The sequence below is a fragment of the Phlebotomus argentipes genome, unplaced genomic scaffold (genome assembly GCF_947086385.1).
Source record: "Phlebotomus argentipes unplaced genomic scaffold, Phlebotomus argentipes genome assembly contig_15, whole genome shotgun sequence".
NCBI lineage: Eukaryota > Metazoa > Arthropoda > Insecta > Diptera > Psychodidae > Phlebotomus > Phlebotomus argentipes.
In genome coordinates, this window is record NW_026776181.1 from 10,906,964 (window position 1) to 10,926,493 (window position 19,530).

At 40.3% G+C, this 19,530-nt stretch overlaps 1 protein-coding gene across 50 annotated transcripts in view; it reads right to left on the reverse strand.

Annotated features, from left to right (window-relative positions):
• LOC132262732 (serine/threonine-protein kinase tousled-like 2) overlaps positions 1-19,530 on the reverse strand; it is a 45,915-nt gene that overhangs the window by 14,014 nt on the left and 12,371 nt on the right. For 14 of the 50 annotated variants that reach the window (XM_059762095.1, XM_059762084.1, XM_059762118.1 and 11 more), the window contains one exon: positions 13,026-13,395. The exons of 1 other annotated variant lie outside the window; for it this stretch is intronic. In XM_059762095.1, the coding sequence (XP_059618078.1) occupies positions 13,026-13,055 (30 nt within the window). In that variant the 5' untranslated portion in view covers positions 13,056-13,395. 35 more of the 50 variants (XM_059762109.1, XM_059762097.1, XM_059762086.1 and 32 more) reach the window with 35 other exon arrangements.

Consider the following 19,530-nt stretch of genomic DNA (forward strand, 5'->3'; position numbering starts at 1 on the left):
TACCATTTTTGTGTCATATGCCTGCGCATATACAATTTTACCATATCTTCTTAAACGTAATATTTGTGGAAAGAAAAAAAAAAACAGGGCACACTAGACCATTTGTACACGCAAACGCAACTCAAGACAAAAAGACTCGTCTCTATGGACAAAAGTGTTTTAGAAACGTGATTTAGAAATAGACCTTTTTCGAAAGTCTCCTCCAACTTTGCAGCTCTTTTTTCCTCCTTCTCTTTCACTTTGTTCACAAGGGGAAAAAACAGAGGTGTAATTTCTGTACCTAAAATCACCCGTCAATTTTACTATTAATGACTTCTCCGCATCATCATTTCTTACAGTGTAGCGAACTACACTCAGATAAAATTTAATTTATGCCACAAGAATCTTTGCTAGTGTCATGTCAACTTCGATGAGATTTGCATCCAGTTTAGAAATTCTTTCAGAATAGCAAATCTAACAATTTGTAGAATGACATTTGAATATTTTGCAGCCATAAAGGCCAGTTGTGTTCTGTGCCTGCCTTCAGATTTCTTCTTAATTTGCTGCTGCTTAAGGCCATTCCATCCCTTTCATCGTGTGGTTTTATCCGTTTCAATTGAATTGACTTTCCCGGGTCATTAGAGAAATTAGATTGCTGAGACGACACACTCTGCATAAAAGCATCTCCACTCATTGGCCCAGAGTGATGATATTTTACCACTGTGTGAATAGCACTTGATGAATGTGTAATGTGGCATTATTGAGAGATGAACATGAAACCACACATTTCCGATGTCATATTCAATTTTCTCGCCACTCAATGTATGCGTGCCGTGATTAGCTTAAATTAACTTGGAAATTAGCTGAAGTAAAATCAACTTTCGTACACGAAAATTCACCGATCTGTGATAGTGACATATTTTCAAGTTTCAGTTTGCTACCTGTTTGCCTCTTTGGATAAATTTTTTTTTCTCTCAACACCAAAGGTTACGTTCCTTTTCATCCGGCTATTTCGATATATTATACCACACTTTTATGCCCACATTGAACTGTGATTGTGTGTTCTTTGTTTTCTGCCATAGTAACCAATTTCAGCGCGGAACTGAGAGACACTTTGTGGCTGAAATCACACAAGATGGTGGAGAGTCGCAACAACATAATTTCTCACCCACCTGGGAGTGAAAATTGAAATTAATTGATGAATTTCAAATTAATTCCAACAGTGGCCGGATTTGGAACAATCGCACTGAATTACTTTGCATTTTTAGGCATTTTGCATGCCACAGTGACTCATTGGGTGGCAGGTAAGGGAAAACGGTGTGCTTCTTGTGCACAGAAGTCTTGCCAACGGCAAGAAACATCCCCCTGCCAAGGATTTCATGTGTCCTTCAACCCAGAACAGCGCTAGGGTCACCTTTAGGTAGCACTTAACCCATCACCAACACACCCAGGCGAAATTTTTCTGAATAAACAGGAGAGAACAAAAGGATAAAATGCGCATCAGGGATTTTTCCTGTGTCGCAATTCTAAAGCAGAGCTGAAGTTAGATGCGCCATCCCATTCGCGGGCATCAGCATGAGAGAGATGGAGACAATTATGGTTGAAAATTGTCCGTTGTCTCGTTAGTTTTCTACCTATAATGCTAAATGTTTCAATATTCTGCACTCTGTACATCTGAGAACACATCACAAAGTGAGAATAAACCCAAGAAGAGACCGGTTTTCTTGAGGTGTACAATATTTTTTCAACTTGGAGGAAATATTCCATCGAAGACAGTGAAGAAGAATTGCGGAAAAAATATTCAGCGCATTTCGATTACACATTTTTTTCTCTCTCTTCACCTTTTACGTATGCACCAGAAGTGGGATGAACTGTTAGTGCAGAGTTGAACCATTTGAAGGTAAACTCTCCTTTCCATTTCCCCTCTTTACTATAACGCTGTGCGTTTTGTGAAAAGTTGTGCAACAATGTATCATGATGATGTTCATTAATTTTAACCCATTGCACACACAAACTATTGGCATGAGATGATGCGAAATGCACACGATAGAGGGCAGGTAAAAGTGCATTATATGTAAAAGCACTGAGGGAAATTCTGACATTTCCAGCTGATAATTATGACTTGATTAAAAACGTTATGAATATAAGAAATTTCCTATGCGAATCTTACATTTCTCACTCTCGTAATGTAAAATTTAACATCTTAACTAATACGATAAGATGTTGATAAAAGTTGTCTGTTTTTGTGATGATTGTCTTTTCAAGTCCGAATTTAAAGGAGCCATTAGGCGATTATATCATCAAATTTATGTATCCACATTTTAAATTTTCGCCTAAACCAGCGCAAATTTTTTCTCAGTGTTCAAAATTTTGCTCTCTTTGTCTATTCCAAATAAAACTCCATGTTCTGTGGCCTCTGCTGTTGCAAGAAAATTTCGTTACCCAATTTTTTTGCCAATCTCCCCGCACTGAACATTCCAGTCAACCGCTCAGTTCGTGCCATCTCTCTTTCACTTTGCCCGGTGCATTTAGGTTGGTAGTTTCACGGTGTCGCTTTCTGGTCCTCTGTGTTTCCTTTTATCCTAACCATGGAAATGTACCTCCTTTCTCTCTTTCTCTCACACACACACACCTTCATCCCCTTGCACGCTCTCTACCCATTTTATCCTCCTCTGTTTTACTTACATACAAACAACATGCGCTGAACATATTTCCAGCTGGTGCTACATTTTTCACAGCAAACCAATATGACGAATCCTTTTTCCTTCTCGCTATTTTCACTAACTGTACTCTGCGTTTTCTCTCCTTTGTCCTCTCAACTTTGCACAATTTACACTCGAAATTGCTTATTTCGTCGCATTTTTCTCTTGCCTCATGATTTACTTCAGTATTTAACACTCTTCACGTGATACTTTTCGCCACTTGCACTATGGCGAGAAACCATCACTTTTTCCACATCAACGAACATCACATAGTCCTCAACTTTGTGTGTGGGTGGAAAGCAACCCTCCTGCACTACGCCGTGTTGAAGAGAGTATGGCGCAAAATGTGGCAACACTGGGTGGAGTTGTGTCGTGAGAAAAAAGGCCTACCCGGAGTGATTGTTGACGATAATGTGTGTTTTAATACAAAATGAAAATATATTTTATAAGTGCGACGTGTGTTCCACTGCAAGACACCGTGAAGGAAGGTGAAATATAAAAGAGGACGATGCCACACAAGCACACAGAAACATCAGACCCAACAGAGTTTTGCCTCTATACAGCCTTCTCTGGGCCAACACTGACTCTTCGTACAGCACAATATAAAATATACACAATTATTGAGTCTCGGCGCTCTTTCTTCTCCTCTTCTTCTCCTTGCCTCTGCTTTTCCATCCAACTTCTCACTACACTACACACTGCTTGACTGTGGAGTGTTGGGGGCAAGAAACAGAGATACCGGTGCACACTTTCTGGTCTAAATCGTGAATAGTTTTCAACTTTGCTTCATTCGTTTTTACACACATTTATTTTACTATTTTTCACCCATTTGTGTGCTCTCCTATCGCCATCTCTCTTCACACCACTGCGCCTTATCCAAAAATGAAAGACGAGTGGCAGAAGTAGCGAAAAATTGCCTTTTTCACATATAAGGTTGCAATATTTCTCCCTCTCACAAGCTCACAATCAAAACTCCAACATGATATTAACTTCAAAAAGCTCTTCCCTCACGCGACAAATGCCAATTTTACTGTTTAATATTTCCCTGTGTCTCTCTATTTTTAATAAGCGTGTAATTAAATAGGGAAAAAAGACGAAAAAATACCACTTTAAATTTAGCACAAATTTATATTTAGCTGCGCATCACAAGACAACTTCTATTACACTTTTAACTTGAAGGAAAATTTTATTAAGCGCACCACACCCATACATTTGTGATGTGAAAAATCTCCAATACCAGAAGAGAAATCACATCCCAAGAATGTATACTTTAACCACTTTCTTGCTCCTCTGTAGGGAAAATGGAGTGAATTGAGAGAAAAACGCACTCACAATTATATATTTTTTAAATCTTCTGTACACACTCTTTGTCAGCGCCAGACTGATAAAGCTTCATTGATTGCCGAAAAGCCACTCTTGTGGTTTTCTTGCTGCTATGAGCGAATTTCTTTGCCATCATCGACCGTACGCGCAGCCACAAATTGGCCACTTAGATAATTTGCTTTTTCCCAAATCCTCAACAACAACAAAAAAAAAACTCCCTGCGTGAATCATTGTGAGAAGGAGAAGAGAACATCCCTTAGAGACAGACCAAGATCTAACCAGTCCTCTCCAAGTAATTTATCTTTGCACGTACACACTGTGAAAATGCGGCACAATTGCCCAAGTGTAAACTTCACTGACACCACTTGCAATGCCCCAAGAGACACTGTGAGGAAAGATGTGATATTTCGAGGAGAAAACAGTCGAAATACCATCACTTCCGGCGGCGCTACTAGCACTAACACGCGAATAAAAACGTCATACTGACATTCGGTCTCTCCTCTCCTTATTATATTTTGTGTCTTCAATCCCCGACTTCTCTCTACAAACATTTATGTGTTTCTCTCTCTCGCTCGCCTCTTTTTCAGTCATACTCTCACCATATAAATATTTGAATTAAACTCTCTCTCACTCGCTCTCTGAAAACCTTCCCTGTGCCTGCACAAACCCGCGCGTTCGCTCGCCATCAATGCCATATAAATCTCCTCTCTCTCCCAAATGTAATGAAGTATTCGCTCAGGAGGGCAAAAGCACCACTTCGCAAGCAGTGAAACCGCATATTGCTATTAATAAAATCCACGATGCTGTGGCGGCAATTTGGCAGAGGACAATACGCACATAGGAATGCGCTAAAGGACACACACGGAAGAGATATTTCAGTTGGAGTGACTTCACACTCCGCCCAACGATACTCAATTAATCATCACCACAATGGCGGTCAAATCAATTGCAATCATGCGACACATAATCACCAACATACGTATCGCCCAGATGGAAAAATTCCACACAGTCGAGGAGACATGGCGTCAAAAAGTACACATTAAGCATGTCTTTTTCTCCCACTGTGCGTCGCCCAGATTGCCTCTTTCTCTATCTTCTCTCCGTGTCTCACCTATCGAGCTCCATACACAACAGCAGCATCGACCAAAGATCCATAGCCATTGTGTGTTATGGAGAGTTCATCTCCCCGGTTGCAGCATCAGCACAGCTATTCAACATCCGTGTGTGCGGATGGCAAACCGGGAAAACACCCAGCGACCATCTCTCGTCACAAGTCGCATCTCACGGGTGCGCAACATCCCAAAAGTCGACACACACCAGGCCCATATACAGCACACATCCCCCAGAAATATTTAAACTCGCTTCTCATCACTTTGCCAGCCATTTGACTAGATTGCCATTTTCACCCACCGCACGCCCACAGATACAGTCACAGCGAAATTTTCCAATCGAATTTATCTCAAGTCGAATGATAAGATAATCACACAGCGAGATAATGTAAATACCCATCGATGTCACATACAGATTTAAGGCAACCCCAAATGCCACATCACTCCCTCATTCTTTCCATCAACAACATCAAAGCCAATAGCAAATGCCAACTGGAATGTTGAGATAATCTCTCTCCCTCTCTCTCTCTCTCTCTCACTCTTCCTGCCAAAGAGGTAGCTTAATCTCATTGAGATCTCAGCTAAATCTTTCTATAGGGAAAAATCATCTGCGGTCCTGAAATGTGCGAAGACAAATTGTACAAATTAACTGAACGGGGAAGGAAAAAACTAAGACATTCCAACGGGTTTTCAACTCAGCAATCTTTGAGAGATCTCTGCAGAGAATTATGCCAAATATACGTATAACGTTGCTATTGTTAAGGTCGCCGACATCTTGAAATAAAGTAAAAACTGCTGACAAATTTCGAAAGTTTGGAGACATTTTCCAAGATTGACTTTAAGCAATGGGCGTAGATAGTTGTCTTTTCCGTAAAGGACACATATCATTGCACTAAAGCCCAATTATTCCTATATTTTTATCTATCCACTTCTATCATTAACTTTTCAATGAAGTTGAAACTATCGTATCTCAGCTACGCCCATGATCAAATGGTTTGCTCCATTATTTTTTTGATAAATTAGACAAAGCAGAATTGGGGCATTGTGCCAAATTTAACATTCTCAAAATTAAACATCAAATTGACGACATTACTAAATTAATATACGCTTGAGAGAGAGAGAGAGAGAGAGAGATACTTCCAAACCGTACCCAAAATGACGTAAAACTTTTACTGCAGAGGTACAGCGCTTTCTATCAATAGAACCTTTTGTCTCTAAATCTCTTCAACAGACAGTAATAAGAACTTTATGGACTACTTCGAACAGCGTTGAGTTGTAGTATTTTTGAAAATTTCGCGTGACACAGTCATGTTCCACATAAGAGTTCAATGACCTCAAACACTGGCAAACTTAACCCCTGCTCGAGTTAAATCTCTGCCAAGCGCGCATTATCGACGCTAAGGCTTCAGAGAGCAACCTGTCAAATATTGCACATCCAACACTGTATGTACGGTGATAATTGAAAATATGAAACTTTATGATGAAGCTCAATGGAAATATTTAAATTCCAATTTGGCTGCCCATTATTTTGAATAAATCAACGTCAAGAGAGGTAATTTAATTTAGACGAGAGTTTTGTGCCTTCACATTTCACAATCGCCAATATATCTCTCCATCTCTTTCCCTTATGTGAAATTCACATAAAATTGTGAGAAGATATTTTCTAAAATATTCCTCCGTGGTCACTTACGTGGCCAGCAGAGGTGAAGAAATTGTGTTGGTAGAAAAGGTAAGACATATCACATGATATTTCCACCTTCTCCACCATCTTCAACGGTTAATACAAAGCAAATTCTCTCAATTACACTCTTTTAATACATCTTTCTGGTCATTGGCATTGCACTTTCATTATTAAGCACTTCTTCAATCTCTCTCCCTCTCTCGCTCTCGTCTCCGTTTTGCCTCGTGTCTTTGCCTTCGCGAAGATGGAACATTTGGATACTGAGACTCTTCTTCGGGCAGCACCAGTGGAGATCCCGGGAATCGGAGGAATTCCACCCAGTATTACGAGATGCGCAAAGAAGCGACCCAAGTTTGAGAGGAAAGACAAGAAAAAATAATAATGTGGAGAAGGAGGAAAAAAGATCAACAGAATAGTTTCACATATTCACTCGTTTGAATTATAAATGATCCAAACGAAAATCATCATTTTCCCTATGTTTGCCATCCATACAAAATGATTCTCATGTGGTATTTCTCATTTTGTGTCCCTCTCAGTCTCTCTCGCACTTTACCATTTTCCCATTTCTCCATCTACATATTCTGAACATCTCCCATTCGCCATACATATATCCATATCTATGTACAATGTGTATGCATAGATTTTCCAGTTTACATTATATGTTTAACTACTGAGCAGTTTTCACATGTAGATTTTGTCCCCCATTCCATCCTTGGGAACACAACACATAAATACAGGGGAATTTGTGTGTACGAGCGAGAGAGTGGAAATATTCTGGGAGTTTGGAATCATCTTTTCATCCCTTGCCACTGACACACAGCCAAACCCGCCCACCCATCATCATACCCTCTCTCTGTGGAAAAACACATCTTTACCACCCACTTTTCTCACATTCTATCCAGCACAGCCGGAGGAATGGGAAGGCACACACAGTGTGAGAGGATGCCAACAAAACAGGCGCACAATATATGTTCGAACCCCATCATCATGATCATCGTCATGAAAATCATCAGCATCCACACAATATCTCGCCCTCAAACTATTCTTCAAGTCGCCCTCACACACATGATGCATTCTGTGCAAAAGGAATTGGAAGATGGGGAAAATCTTTGCCTTTTCTTCCGGCTACCCCTAAAAAGCCACCACCTTTTCTCCACTTATTCTACACTGACGACCAAAAGAGTTCTCCCTGCGTTGAAACCATCATCATCAGCAAACTCGAGTGCTTTCTCATGAGAAACTATTATCACAAGAAAATCTCATGTTATCATAGGACAGCAAAACGCTTGTCAAAACGCTAAGTTCTCACGCTTAGATTGTCAAACTTTCTTTCTTAACAGGCGAACGAGTCGCTTTTGGAAATCGCATAAAACACTGTCTTTTTTTAACGGTTTATTTTAACTAATCCTTGAGTTGAGGAGACTCGAAATCAAGGGACTTTAGTAGGCTTTGAAAAGAAGATTTTTTGTGTTCGTTTTAGGAACAATTGTCTGGATGCAATTTAGAAACTTCTGGGGCAAATATTTGTGTGACTCAGTGTACTTCCATTGGCTCACCCTCTACGGGCGCGCCTCAAACCGCCCACTTTCATGGTGGATCGAAGAGTAGTCTCACCCACATTGCCCGAATGTCCTCATCTCATTCTCTCCCCCTCTGATGCCCATATATCGCAGCCCCCTCAGAAACACCCATCGCACGACGGATTCAGCGCGCCACCCCCCGAAAAATTCACCCCGGCCACCCACACACACTCACGAGAGAGTGAACCTCACACGAGTGTCGTGTGCGGGGGGCGGCAGAAAATCCATCCAACAGGGTAAAGCATTTTCCTCCACTCCAACATCACTCTCGGGTCTCTGTATATTCAAAATGTGTGTTTCGGTGTATATTTCTCAACTCGACCAACCACCAGAGAATTTCATTCGCAATATTGATTTTGCCAATGTTTCGACCTATACTATCCATCTCTCTACAGTTCTCCGTCCTCTCCACATATGCGAATCTATCAACCTACAGTATGTTACCTCTCTCTAGTCCCCGGACGCCGCAGTTCAGTCAGCAGGGCGAGGCGCAAGAAGTGAAAGAGAGACAGAGATCCCCCAATTGTGTATTGCATATAGAGGAGCATATTACATACACCTTGTACATTTTATTATACGTAGAGAGACCTTCCGCTCTTCCCTTCCCGCCCCGCAGAACATACCGAAAAGCACCATCATCGCAACGGCTCCAATATACCAAAACATATATCAGCCATTGTGCGGTGGCTGTACGTGGAAAATGATGGGGACACAGAGTAAAGCGACGATGGGCGCCGGATAAGGACGAATTTCACAAAAGAACACTCTCTGCCCACTGCTCGGGATGCAACGGAAAATTCACCAACTGTTTACCCACCCCTTAAACACACACAACACTCTTTCAATCATATAAAACCTTTTAGGACAATGAAACCGCTTCCTCATGATTGGAGGTGAGGTCATTTATCAATTTCCAAAATTTCCATCATGTAGAAATTTAATCATATTTAGGTCCTCCAAAATCAAGACATTGCAATTGGAGTTTTCAACACCGAGAAGCGAGACGCTCGTATCGATTTTATCATTATACCCAATACTGACTAAACCAACCTCACGTTTAACTGAAATTCTTGTCTATTTTCTATTTCACTCTCAAGCGACTGTTAATCACAAAGTTCTCTAACAGAAAACGTGTTTCAAATCAAAACTTTGTATCACATTTCCTTGACAGAAGTATCCTTTTCATATCAAAATGAAGCCTCATGTCGCAAGCGCACATTTCAACACCAAATCTCTCTATTTAACTCTATGAATATTGATTTTAATACTTGTCTATACCCTTTGAGAGCCTACAAGGTTTTGAGCAAACAACTTGTCATTAAATATAAATACAGGTCGTCACAATCATCGAACAATTTTCTTTCCTTTTATTACACATTTGTTCCATTTGACCCTAATGGGTTAAGTGATTAGAACTGCACAGGACAAAATTACACAGAGAATTTTGTGGAAGAAGTGTGTGCATTTCTGCGAATTGTAAAACAATTCAAGAAGAATTGATGGCCAAGAAGATGTATGCAGAAGGAAGAAGTGAGGAAAAAATATGGCGACGAAGTGGATCTCATTAAAAATTGCACATTTCACTCGTTTTTCTCTCATATTACACTTTGCTTCTTGCAGAAAATGTCTTCCTTATCATTCATCCACCTACCAATATGTATCATCTCCTCTCACTCATACTCACAGATATATATCTTTTATATATAATTAAATATAAGCAAAGAGCATTTTCTTCTGGATCGTTTGGCGTTTTTCTTTTCTCAACATCTTATGCGCGCCTCTTTGCCTCCCTTTTTATAAAATAATATGGACGGAAAGAGGAAAAACAAAAAAAAAGCACGACAGACCAACCAAGAGATGTTGGTATTTTGCGCATTTTACAAATTCACCACGAGTCTCATCTCTTCTCTCTCTCTCTCTCCCTCGATATCTTCTGTTTCTCGCACAGTCTTGTGACTTTGAGACTTGCAAGTTCGATGTAAAGTCACCCGAAAAGAACCAACAAAGATACTGAAGAAATAAAAGAAATCCAACTGCCGCAGTCTCACATCGAATTCACTTCGATATTATAATATAGAGAAAACTGGTTGCAATTTTTCCACCACTTGCTGTGTTGTATGTGCAGCATTTATGTACATACATACATAATTCTTCAATCTAACCAACCGCATTGATGATCTCTAGCAGAATAGCCACCACACATAAATATGGACTCTTTGCATCTCTCCTGCACTCGCAATCGTAATTGTCTGTGAGTCGAAACTCTTTGCAGAGAGATGCAAAAACTCTCGAGAAACAAGTGGATGGCTAAAAAATTAGTGAAATGTGAAGCATATATCTCGCTTTTTTGTGTGTTGTCCATGACAAAAAAGCTACACCATTGAAAATGCTCAAAGACAAAAGGAGAGGCATTAGGAAATATAGCCAATTTTGATGTTTACAGTCTCTGCAGTCACACAAAAACTGTCCATTTTCACCAATTCGCTTGCAAATCACTCGTATATGTGTGACTTTAAGCTATTTATGGACAATTTTGAAAAGAGTTTCATAATTTTCTCCGTGTTTCTCATTTTTTTAAATAATTTCATGCCCATTATTTTTCCTATTTTTTTCCTCCTCTTCTTCATCATACAACAAAAGTCATTTTAGTATTGGACTATTCATCAAATTCCGTTAAGCAAAGGTCACCAAACGTGAATTTTACATAAAATGCTAAATCACAGTGCTTTGTATGTGTTTTCTTGAGACTCTGCTTCTCTTTTTTTTTCACCATAACCTCTGCATGTCCAAGAGAGCACAAGGAGAAGAAATTAACCGTTTCTGTCCTGGTAAAAATACTATCTATATAGAGCTTTTATACCATCTTCAGCAGCGTTGGAATCGCATTTGCAAGAAATTCTTCACTACCATCGTGTCTTTCTCTTCTCTCGCCTTGCCAAGAAACATGAAAGAAGATCATCAATCCAAACCTGGACAAGATAGAAGTTCTGCAAGCATTTCTCCTCTCTTTCATTTGCTTTTATACATTCTAACTTGCACAATGTTTAAAACATGGGCACAAAATCTTCGTCAAATTATCTCTCTCTCTCTCCTTCCAAAGTGCATCTCTCCTCTTCTTCACCCCACAACTCACCCAATCTCCATGCCATTGCCATCATTTTACAATAACTTCACATAAGAAAACATTTTTCCCAAGTGCACAGAGAGTAATAATCGTGAGTTCAATAAACAAATATGGCCTATGTAGTTATACCGCCACACCATGTCATGTACTTTAGCGTTTCTTCCTCAGTTGGTGCGCCTTCAGCAGCCTCAGCAGCCAACACAGCTCTGTGTCTTTCCCCGCTCAATGTAAATTGCACCAGAGTGAAGTGATTTTGTAGAAGCATGGGAAAATGCAATATAGACATACTAAATTGCATACTTGTTTCAACTATGATGGTCGCAAGTACAAGTTTTCTCCACACATACAACACAACATCCGAAAAAGACCCACAGTGAGATATTCCAACAAATAATCTTGTCTTTGGCAATTCACTCAAAAACATCCGCAACGTCGTGATGGAGAAGACATGAAATTACCTTGCAAAAGGTGTCACTTTCAGGTAATTTTACTCACTACCAATTCTTGGGGAAACTTTTGCACTCACCCAAAAAACATCGCTGGCACATGCGTTTACAGACATTCCAGGTGCAACGACAATTGACCTGCACTCATAAAAATTACTCTTCACGTATCGCGCCATCATTTTAACACTCATTCGTCATCATACTCTAATTGAAAAGAGGGTAAAAACAACGATGACTAATGGCAAACGAAGAAGATTGTAAATCAAAGTACTTTAATATTACACAAAGAGATAAACTTAGAAATTTCATACCTACAAAATTTTCTGAAAACCCCCTTTAGACTGCCAAATTATTGACTTCAAAATTAAATTTTTCTCTCAGTGCAAAACGAGTCAGTCTGGCTCAGTTTAAAGTGCATTAAAACGAGTCAAACACTACAAAATCTACAGAATACACTGTTGAAAAAAGGTCTCGCACATTTGACACATGGATTCAAATGAGGTACTTGCAAAAGTCAATTACCAAACAAATTAACTCCTTGCATTCACACTTCTGCACACATTCTAAACCGCAGAGAGTATGTGTGTGAAAAAAATGCTGCCACATCGCATACACGGCAATCAGCATAATTAATTGACCTAGATACATTTTTTAATCGTGCATTCTTTTGCCTTTTCCCTCTCAAGCCGAAAGATTATATTCTAATATTAACTAAATTGCAATTAGAAAATGTTGATTTTTACATCGTCCAGTAAAAATCTAATAAAATATGACAGAGTATATGTGTAAGTTTTTTTCGCAATGGCGTACACACAATTCCACCACAATATCGTCAGCTTTTTCGCAATTTTACTACTTTTCTAGAGAGTCAAATGCACGCATTCGCAAGACACTTTCGAGATGGCGACCTTGGTGTGTGATTAAATCACTGTTTACTGTATAAATTGGCATGATTTTTTTCTCCCCATCGCACAACATTGATCGAAAGACATCATTTTACTCATGTTTCTTAGAGTAGTAATTTTCAGTGAACGATTTGGGGAATGTGGATAGAGATAATCGCAAAATGTTCAATACTCACTCTGAATCGTTGAATTGTGAACGCCGCCATTACACACAAGATAGCAGAATTGCATTTGCCGTCTGAATGTAGCAGCAAAATTGTCTATATGGCCGAAATTGTTGTTGAATTATTCACTGTTTTCATTGGTCTCTTAACTTTTACAATCATTACTTTGCTTGTCGCTTCTTAAAAGACGTCTTCTCTTCTCCTTCTTTTTTTCTTTTTTACTATATCACTCACATTGATGTCATATCTTTTCTTTAACGTTTATATTTTTCGTCTCTTTTTCCTTTGCTGGACTTTTTCTTTTAAACGCCTTATATTAACTTGACTTTTCAAGTGTTATTCCTCTCAGTAACTTTGCTGCGGCACTAAATTGAGTGTCGGCCTGAGAAGAGAGATACCACATAAAATGAATTGAAGTGAGATGGCGAGAAATAATTCCAATGAATTACATTTTTAGATTAATTTCTCCCTCCGCGAACTCACACACATTCACGCCCTGACACACAACACATACACAACCAATCGTCACACAAAGGAATTATAATCTCACTTGCGGATTTGGTGTGCGATTGAGTAGTGAAATAATCACAGAAAATGAAGCAACTATGGTGCACAATATGAAGCAAGACACAGCAGAAGCGCAAAAAAGTTGAACTAGACAGACGGAAAAGAGACAAAAATGGATGAATTTAAATAAATTTAAATCAATTACAGCGTTGCCAATTTTGCACCGCAGAGACAACAAAACAAACGCGCGCTCTTCCATCTGCCAGTCCTCCTATTTTTCTTACGATCCATGTCTCACAATTGTCGATTGAAAAATTTCCATCATACTGCCATTTTTACTCTCTGTCTCCCTCTCTATGCCCCTCTAAGCACTCACAACGCCTGTCATTTGATCTCTTTTTGTTCCTCTCCAGCACTACACTTTCTTTTCCGTGCATATCAATAGAGCAAACACAAAAGCAACTGGTAAATTACACACCATTTTGTAATAAGTGAAATAATTCAATGAAAATTCTCCATTGCAGAATGAAAATACGTCACATTAACCCTTCATCTCATACAATAACACTTTTTCAACACATTCTAAATTCATTCAGAGAAGATTGTGGAATATTAAAATTCATAAACTCACTATCACACTCAATTATTGTCAATGCATTTGAGATGTGATAAATTGCAACCCGAGAAAATCAATCGCTTTACAAGTATGTGAAGTGTAGTCAAAATATATGCATTTTTAAGGTTACTCGAGTGTTTTCTAATCCAACTGGAAAACAGCCAATTAGCCTTCCATTGTGTTGTGAAACAAGAAAATGCTTCGTCTCTGTAGTTTCCATACATTTCTGGAGGTAATTCTTCGATTTTTTTCAAAAATATCACACGAAGGGTTAACTTCAATATCTTCTCTGTAAAACAAAACGTCCACGAAATACTTCAATTCACTTCCTCAATATTATCAGCACAAGTATTCTTTAAAGTGGCCACCTGTCACCTTTTACATTTTCAGCTCGAGACTACACACCGTCTTCGCAGAGACGTAGCAATGAAGACGATACAATACACTTCGTTTCGAGTGGTGAAAAACTACAAATGAAAGAAGTTTCGCGTATGGTGTCAAAGCGCAAAATTTTCCACAGATCTACAACAACATTTGTTGATTTCTTCTTTCTTATACACCAAAGGCAAAAGTGTAGAGAAAAAAAATGTCCTAACTTCTATGAAACGAAAAGTGTTGTACTCAATATACATTTTCACAAAGCACACAATAATGTGTCCCCACATCACATTTGGCAGTATGAGAGTGAAAGAGCAACACACCCCAGCAATATTACTCCTGTATTATCGGATTTTACCAAAAAAGGTTTGTTTCACTTGGAAAATCAATATTACGTCAAGTTATACTATGTATACGGTGAAAATACACACTCTGTCGAGGACGAGAAAATTTTCCGCACATACACTTTCAGCCATTTTCACATACAATCTCTCTCTTCTCTCCTTTTCACTCCCCCTCGCCGCAGACCAACTCTTCGGCTGTGATGAATGCCCACGGAGTTTGTGTGGTAAATGGTCCTGCCTTTTTTTGTCTTCATCTCACTAACTACACCCACACTCGCCTTTATGCGGAAATAGTCCTGCCGGGATGCGAGACCGTGTGACTCACAGCGATTTGACCTGAGAAAAATTGACAACAGCGCACCAAAGTATGTCCCTTTTCGGCAAGACTGTGCAAAAGCCAATCTGTTCTCCTCCTAAGTCATTACCCACTGAAATTTAGAGAGTATCTCGCCATTCTTCTCGCCATACATACTGCCATGTAGGTCTCTTTCGACTATGCAATCTCCCCACAAGGTGAATATGCTTTTTATCTGTCGAGACACAGAGTCAAACTCAAACACTATTTGCACAATATTCTCGTAAAATCGCCATACCATCAAATCCTCTCTTCGACTGCGCCCATTATGCTGCAACATGAGTGGAAAAATCCCAGGATTCCCTCCGTCCACTGTCCAAAGCCCCAGATTTTTTTCAATCGCCCACAGCATCAACCCACCAGACAAACCCTCAGTACAGCACCAAAATCCACCAAATGAGACCATCAACTGAGGAGGGAGAGAGAAATGAGAGACATATCGCCATCTACTCTCTATATCATCACCCAAGTATAGAGCACAAGAAACATTGAGTACGAAAAGCCAGCAGCAACATTATCTCACATTGCAGGAGAACTGAGATACAGGTTTTCGGTTGAATTCATCGAATTTCTCAGACTTGTTACACACTCGCTGGGTTTTATAGAAGTGTATGGGGAAGTGTTTGGATGAGGAGTAACCAATGATCATGATAGCAACGACATGGTGCGGCACAAACCGGAATTAATAGTGGAGTCGCGCGCTATATTAAAACACATTTATGCGCCTCTCTTCACTACACGTCTCCCGAATGACGCGTCACACTTCTCTTCCATACTTCCCAACTTCCCAGAGAGTCGCAACATCGCGTACAACCTTCCCCATATAAATATATATATATACATATATATTCCGCTCAGTGTGCTGAACAGCAAATATGGAAGAACGTAGAATATCAACACTTCAACAACAAAAAATCCCGAATCCCACTCTATATTCTACATTATATTCCCATATAGGGTATATAGAATCCAATTATAAACATGCAGCACGTGGGCGAGAAAGAGATATAATGCTATGTTATTTATCGAGAATACGTAATATCAGTCCATCTCACTTCCACCGATCAGCTGGTCCGGATCTCAAGTTGCCAGATTTACTTCTCTCACAACCATATACACACAACATACCAACATGAGCGCACACTCAGCACTTTTCAGCACGAAATACTAGAGAAAAAAAAATCATGGTTGGAACATCAGCCCGAAGGAGGCAAAGCGGCAGCACAGAAAAAGAAGGAAAAAACAACAAGGTGGAGAACTTCACTCTGGCAACACACACCGCTGAAAAATTCATACTCTCTGTGCCCCCTATAAGCATAACATGGAATTAAACACACATTGCCCTACGCCATTGCCACTCTTCGGTACAACTCCTTATCACCCGTCGTTACATATCTCTCGAGCCGTACACCCTGACATATACCGATACACTAGCGCCACATTAAAGCGCGACTGCGCGTCACTTTAAAGCGAAGCTAACAATACACCAAAAGACCCGTGACGAGAGAGAGAGAGAGAGAGAGGAATTTTACTCTCACTTTATTTCCCATGCACACATAACATCCGATAGGAGTACACACGGTCTCCGATTCATTCTCCACATTGCGTTCCGTATGGCACGAACCACAGTCGGCCGCCACTTCGGCTCGCGAGAGGGAATCGTGACTCTCTCCCTCTCTCGATTTTGACAGTTGTATCTGTAGAAGTGTCAGACGATGTACTTGAAGCGCGCGCTAAAGTATATTGTACCAAATACCGACGACCTACGACGGACGGAAATATATGCCTTGCGCTATGTGCATTCGGTGGGTTGGTTGGCTGATTGGTTTGGTTACTCGGTGGGACACCAGACGGCGGCTGTGGCGGCGTCTGGCTTTTATTAATCGAACAGTCACTCATTGAGCATGACTCGTGAGTGTGTGTGCGCCTCTGCCATGTATAACCGTAGACACCCTATATACCCGATTCACATCGCCCATGCTGTATTCTCAACACTCTCTCGCTCTTCCTCTCGTATTACCGTAAAATGCGAACACACAGCCAATACACTTTGCGGGTAAACAGAATGGAATTTTATATGTTTTGCCTCTTGGCAAGTCAACATTTTGAGTCAGTCAGTAACCTACTGTCGACCGGTGCGGTCACACTACGGCTGTCACTTTTTCCTTTATCACACTCTCTCAATAATCGGATAAAAATATTTCGCATCGCATTTTAAACACCCGATCAGTCGCTATGCAATATGGAACTACTTGTCTCCAAGCATTTTGTCCTTTCTTAGTTTTTTTTCCACTACAGTTCCCTTCACCTACTCTGGAATTTCACTAGCATCCGTATGACAAACACCATACACGTGACTTTATTAGTGTTTTGAGCGTAAAATTTTCACACATCACATCAGCAAAGTCACACCTTCACTGTCAGCGGCGGTTTATGAGATACTGCGGAATGGTGACTTGAAATAAATGTCAGATCAGCACACACAAGATGTACGCGAAAGTGGTATGGAGAAGAAAAAAAAGGTGACCCGATGAGGAAGTGGATTCAAGCACACCAATGGGTATATTTTCATCTGATACACCAAATGTGAAAATAGCTTGGATTGAAACCACTCCATAAAATCACATGAGTGAGAAAACAGTGAATGTGTGTATTTGAAGAAATGATGTATCCAACCGTCCAAAGCAGCGATATTACACTTTGCACTCTCAATCGACTACACTGTCGGTATCACACCATCGGTCGTGAGGTTCGGGGCGAATTTTGCTGCAGTAGCCGAAGCAACGGCGGCTGCGGAGGCCATCAAAAAGTGGGGACAAGCCCCACAGACCATTTTCAAAAGTATACACATACACGGCAGCAGCAGATAGATGATATGCGCGCGGGGGAGGGAAGGGGAACAAATTTATGTGGAAGAAGGACAACAGCCTTGGCGAAACTTCCAACCATCAGCAGCTCCGCCAACTATGCATTGCGGGGCACAGTTCTACTGCATCCAAACGTGGTGTTTGGTAGGACAGAGATGGCCGAACGCACACTCTTGAGAGAATATCTCCCTATCAATTCCCTTTTTGCCTTCTGGTTCACACAGCATGATGCCCCACTCCACACCTCAATCACATACCGTCGCCGATGTGCTTCGTTTGGACATTTGCAACACTCGCGGTGGCAACACTAGCTGGTGTGCCCATCTTCCCAGCTGTACCATCATCTCCATACACTCTCTGGGCACATACACTTCCCCTCTCCGGGCGGCCTCCCCCACTTGCCCGCGTCACACACCGGAGAGTAGCAGCATACACATATTATGCGCCACTCGAAACAAAAGAACATCCAAACCCAAGAAAAATGGCGATAACACGCAACAGTGAAGAAAATGGTGGATTATCGAGTGGCTCACGTTCACGTCTGATTTCTTCCTTATCCCAAAAGAATTCCATCTCCCATTTTTCACGTACCTACTGAGAATTTGCAAATATCAAATCAAATCACACCAATTCAAATAAAATGATATTGAGAAAATGGCAGAGGACACGGAAAAATGTGTGTAAATCATACACTTGAACTGACAAAACTATTTTCTTCTTCATGACCCATTGAAAATTGTCCGCGGGTGCGAAAGAGAGGAAAAAAGCGCAATAGGAGTGTTCACCCACAAAAAAACAAGCTTTTTTCACAACGTCTATCCCTCTCTAGCGATTAGATTGTAACTCAAATAAATTATTTCTAATTTTAAACACTCAACCAACTTCACCATTAACACGATATATATATTATAATGTGGTATTCAACTCACTTCCCTCTCACTCCCCATTGTGTGAATGCCACCTAAAACACCACCTTTTTTCTCTCCCTCTCACATCGCGCACATCTCTTCAATATGACTCAAAACTTCCAATACAATCATCCACGTATTTTTCCCTATTCACTCGTCTCTTCAATTCACCACAAACATACATTAAAAGTTTTCTTCAGTCACAAAAACAGGCACACGCATATTGAACCTTTTTAAGTACAGCACTGAGATTGTTAGCAATCGAGAGGCAAGTTGAAGCACAGGCAATTGAATCGATTTTATGTGTTGATTGTAGACTTTTACAGCAGCGCACATATTGATTTCTATTATAGAGACCCTGGTAGCGCTTGCAGCAAGGTATACATATGTTAATACAGAGAGATTGTCAGCGGAAAAGGTAGACGCAAATCCGCGGAGGAATTCAGACATTGTCCAGACAAATCTGGGAATATTGTTGTGTGAAATTTTGAAATTTTCATTTTCAACACCATTTTGTCCAATGAATGTTGAATATGCACTTT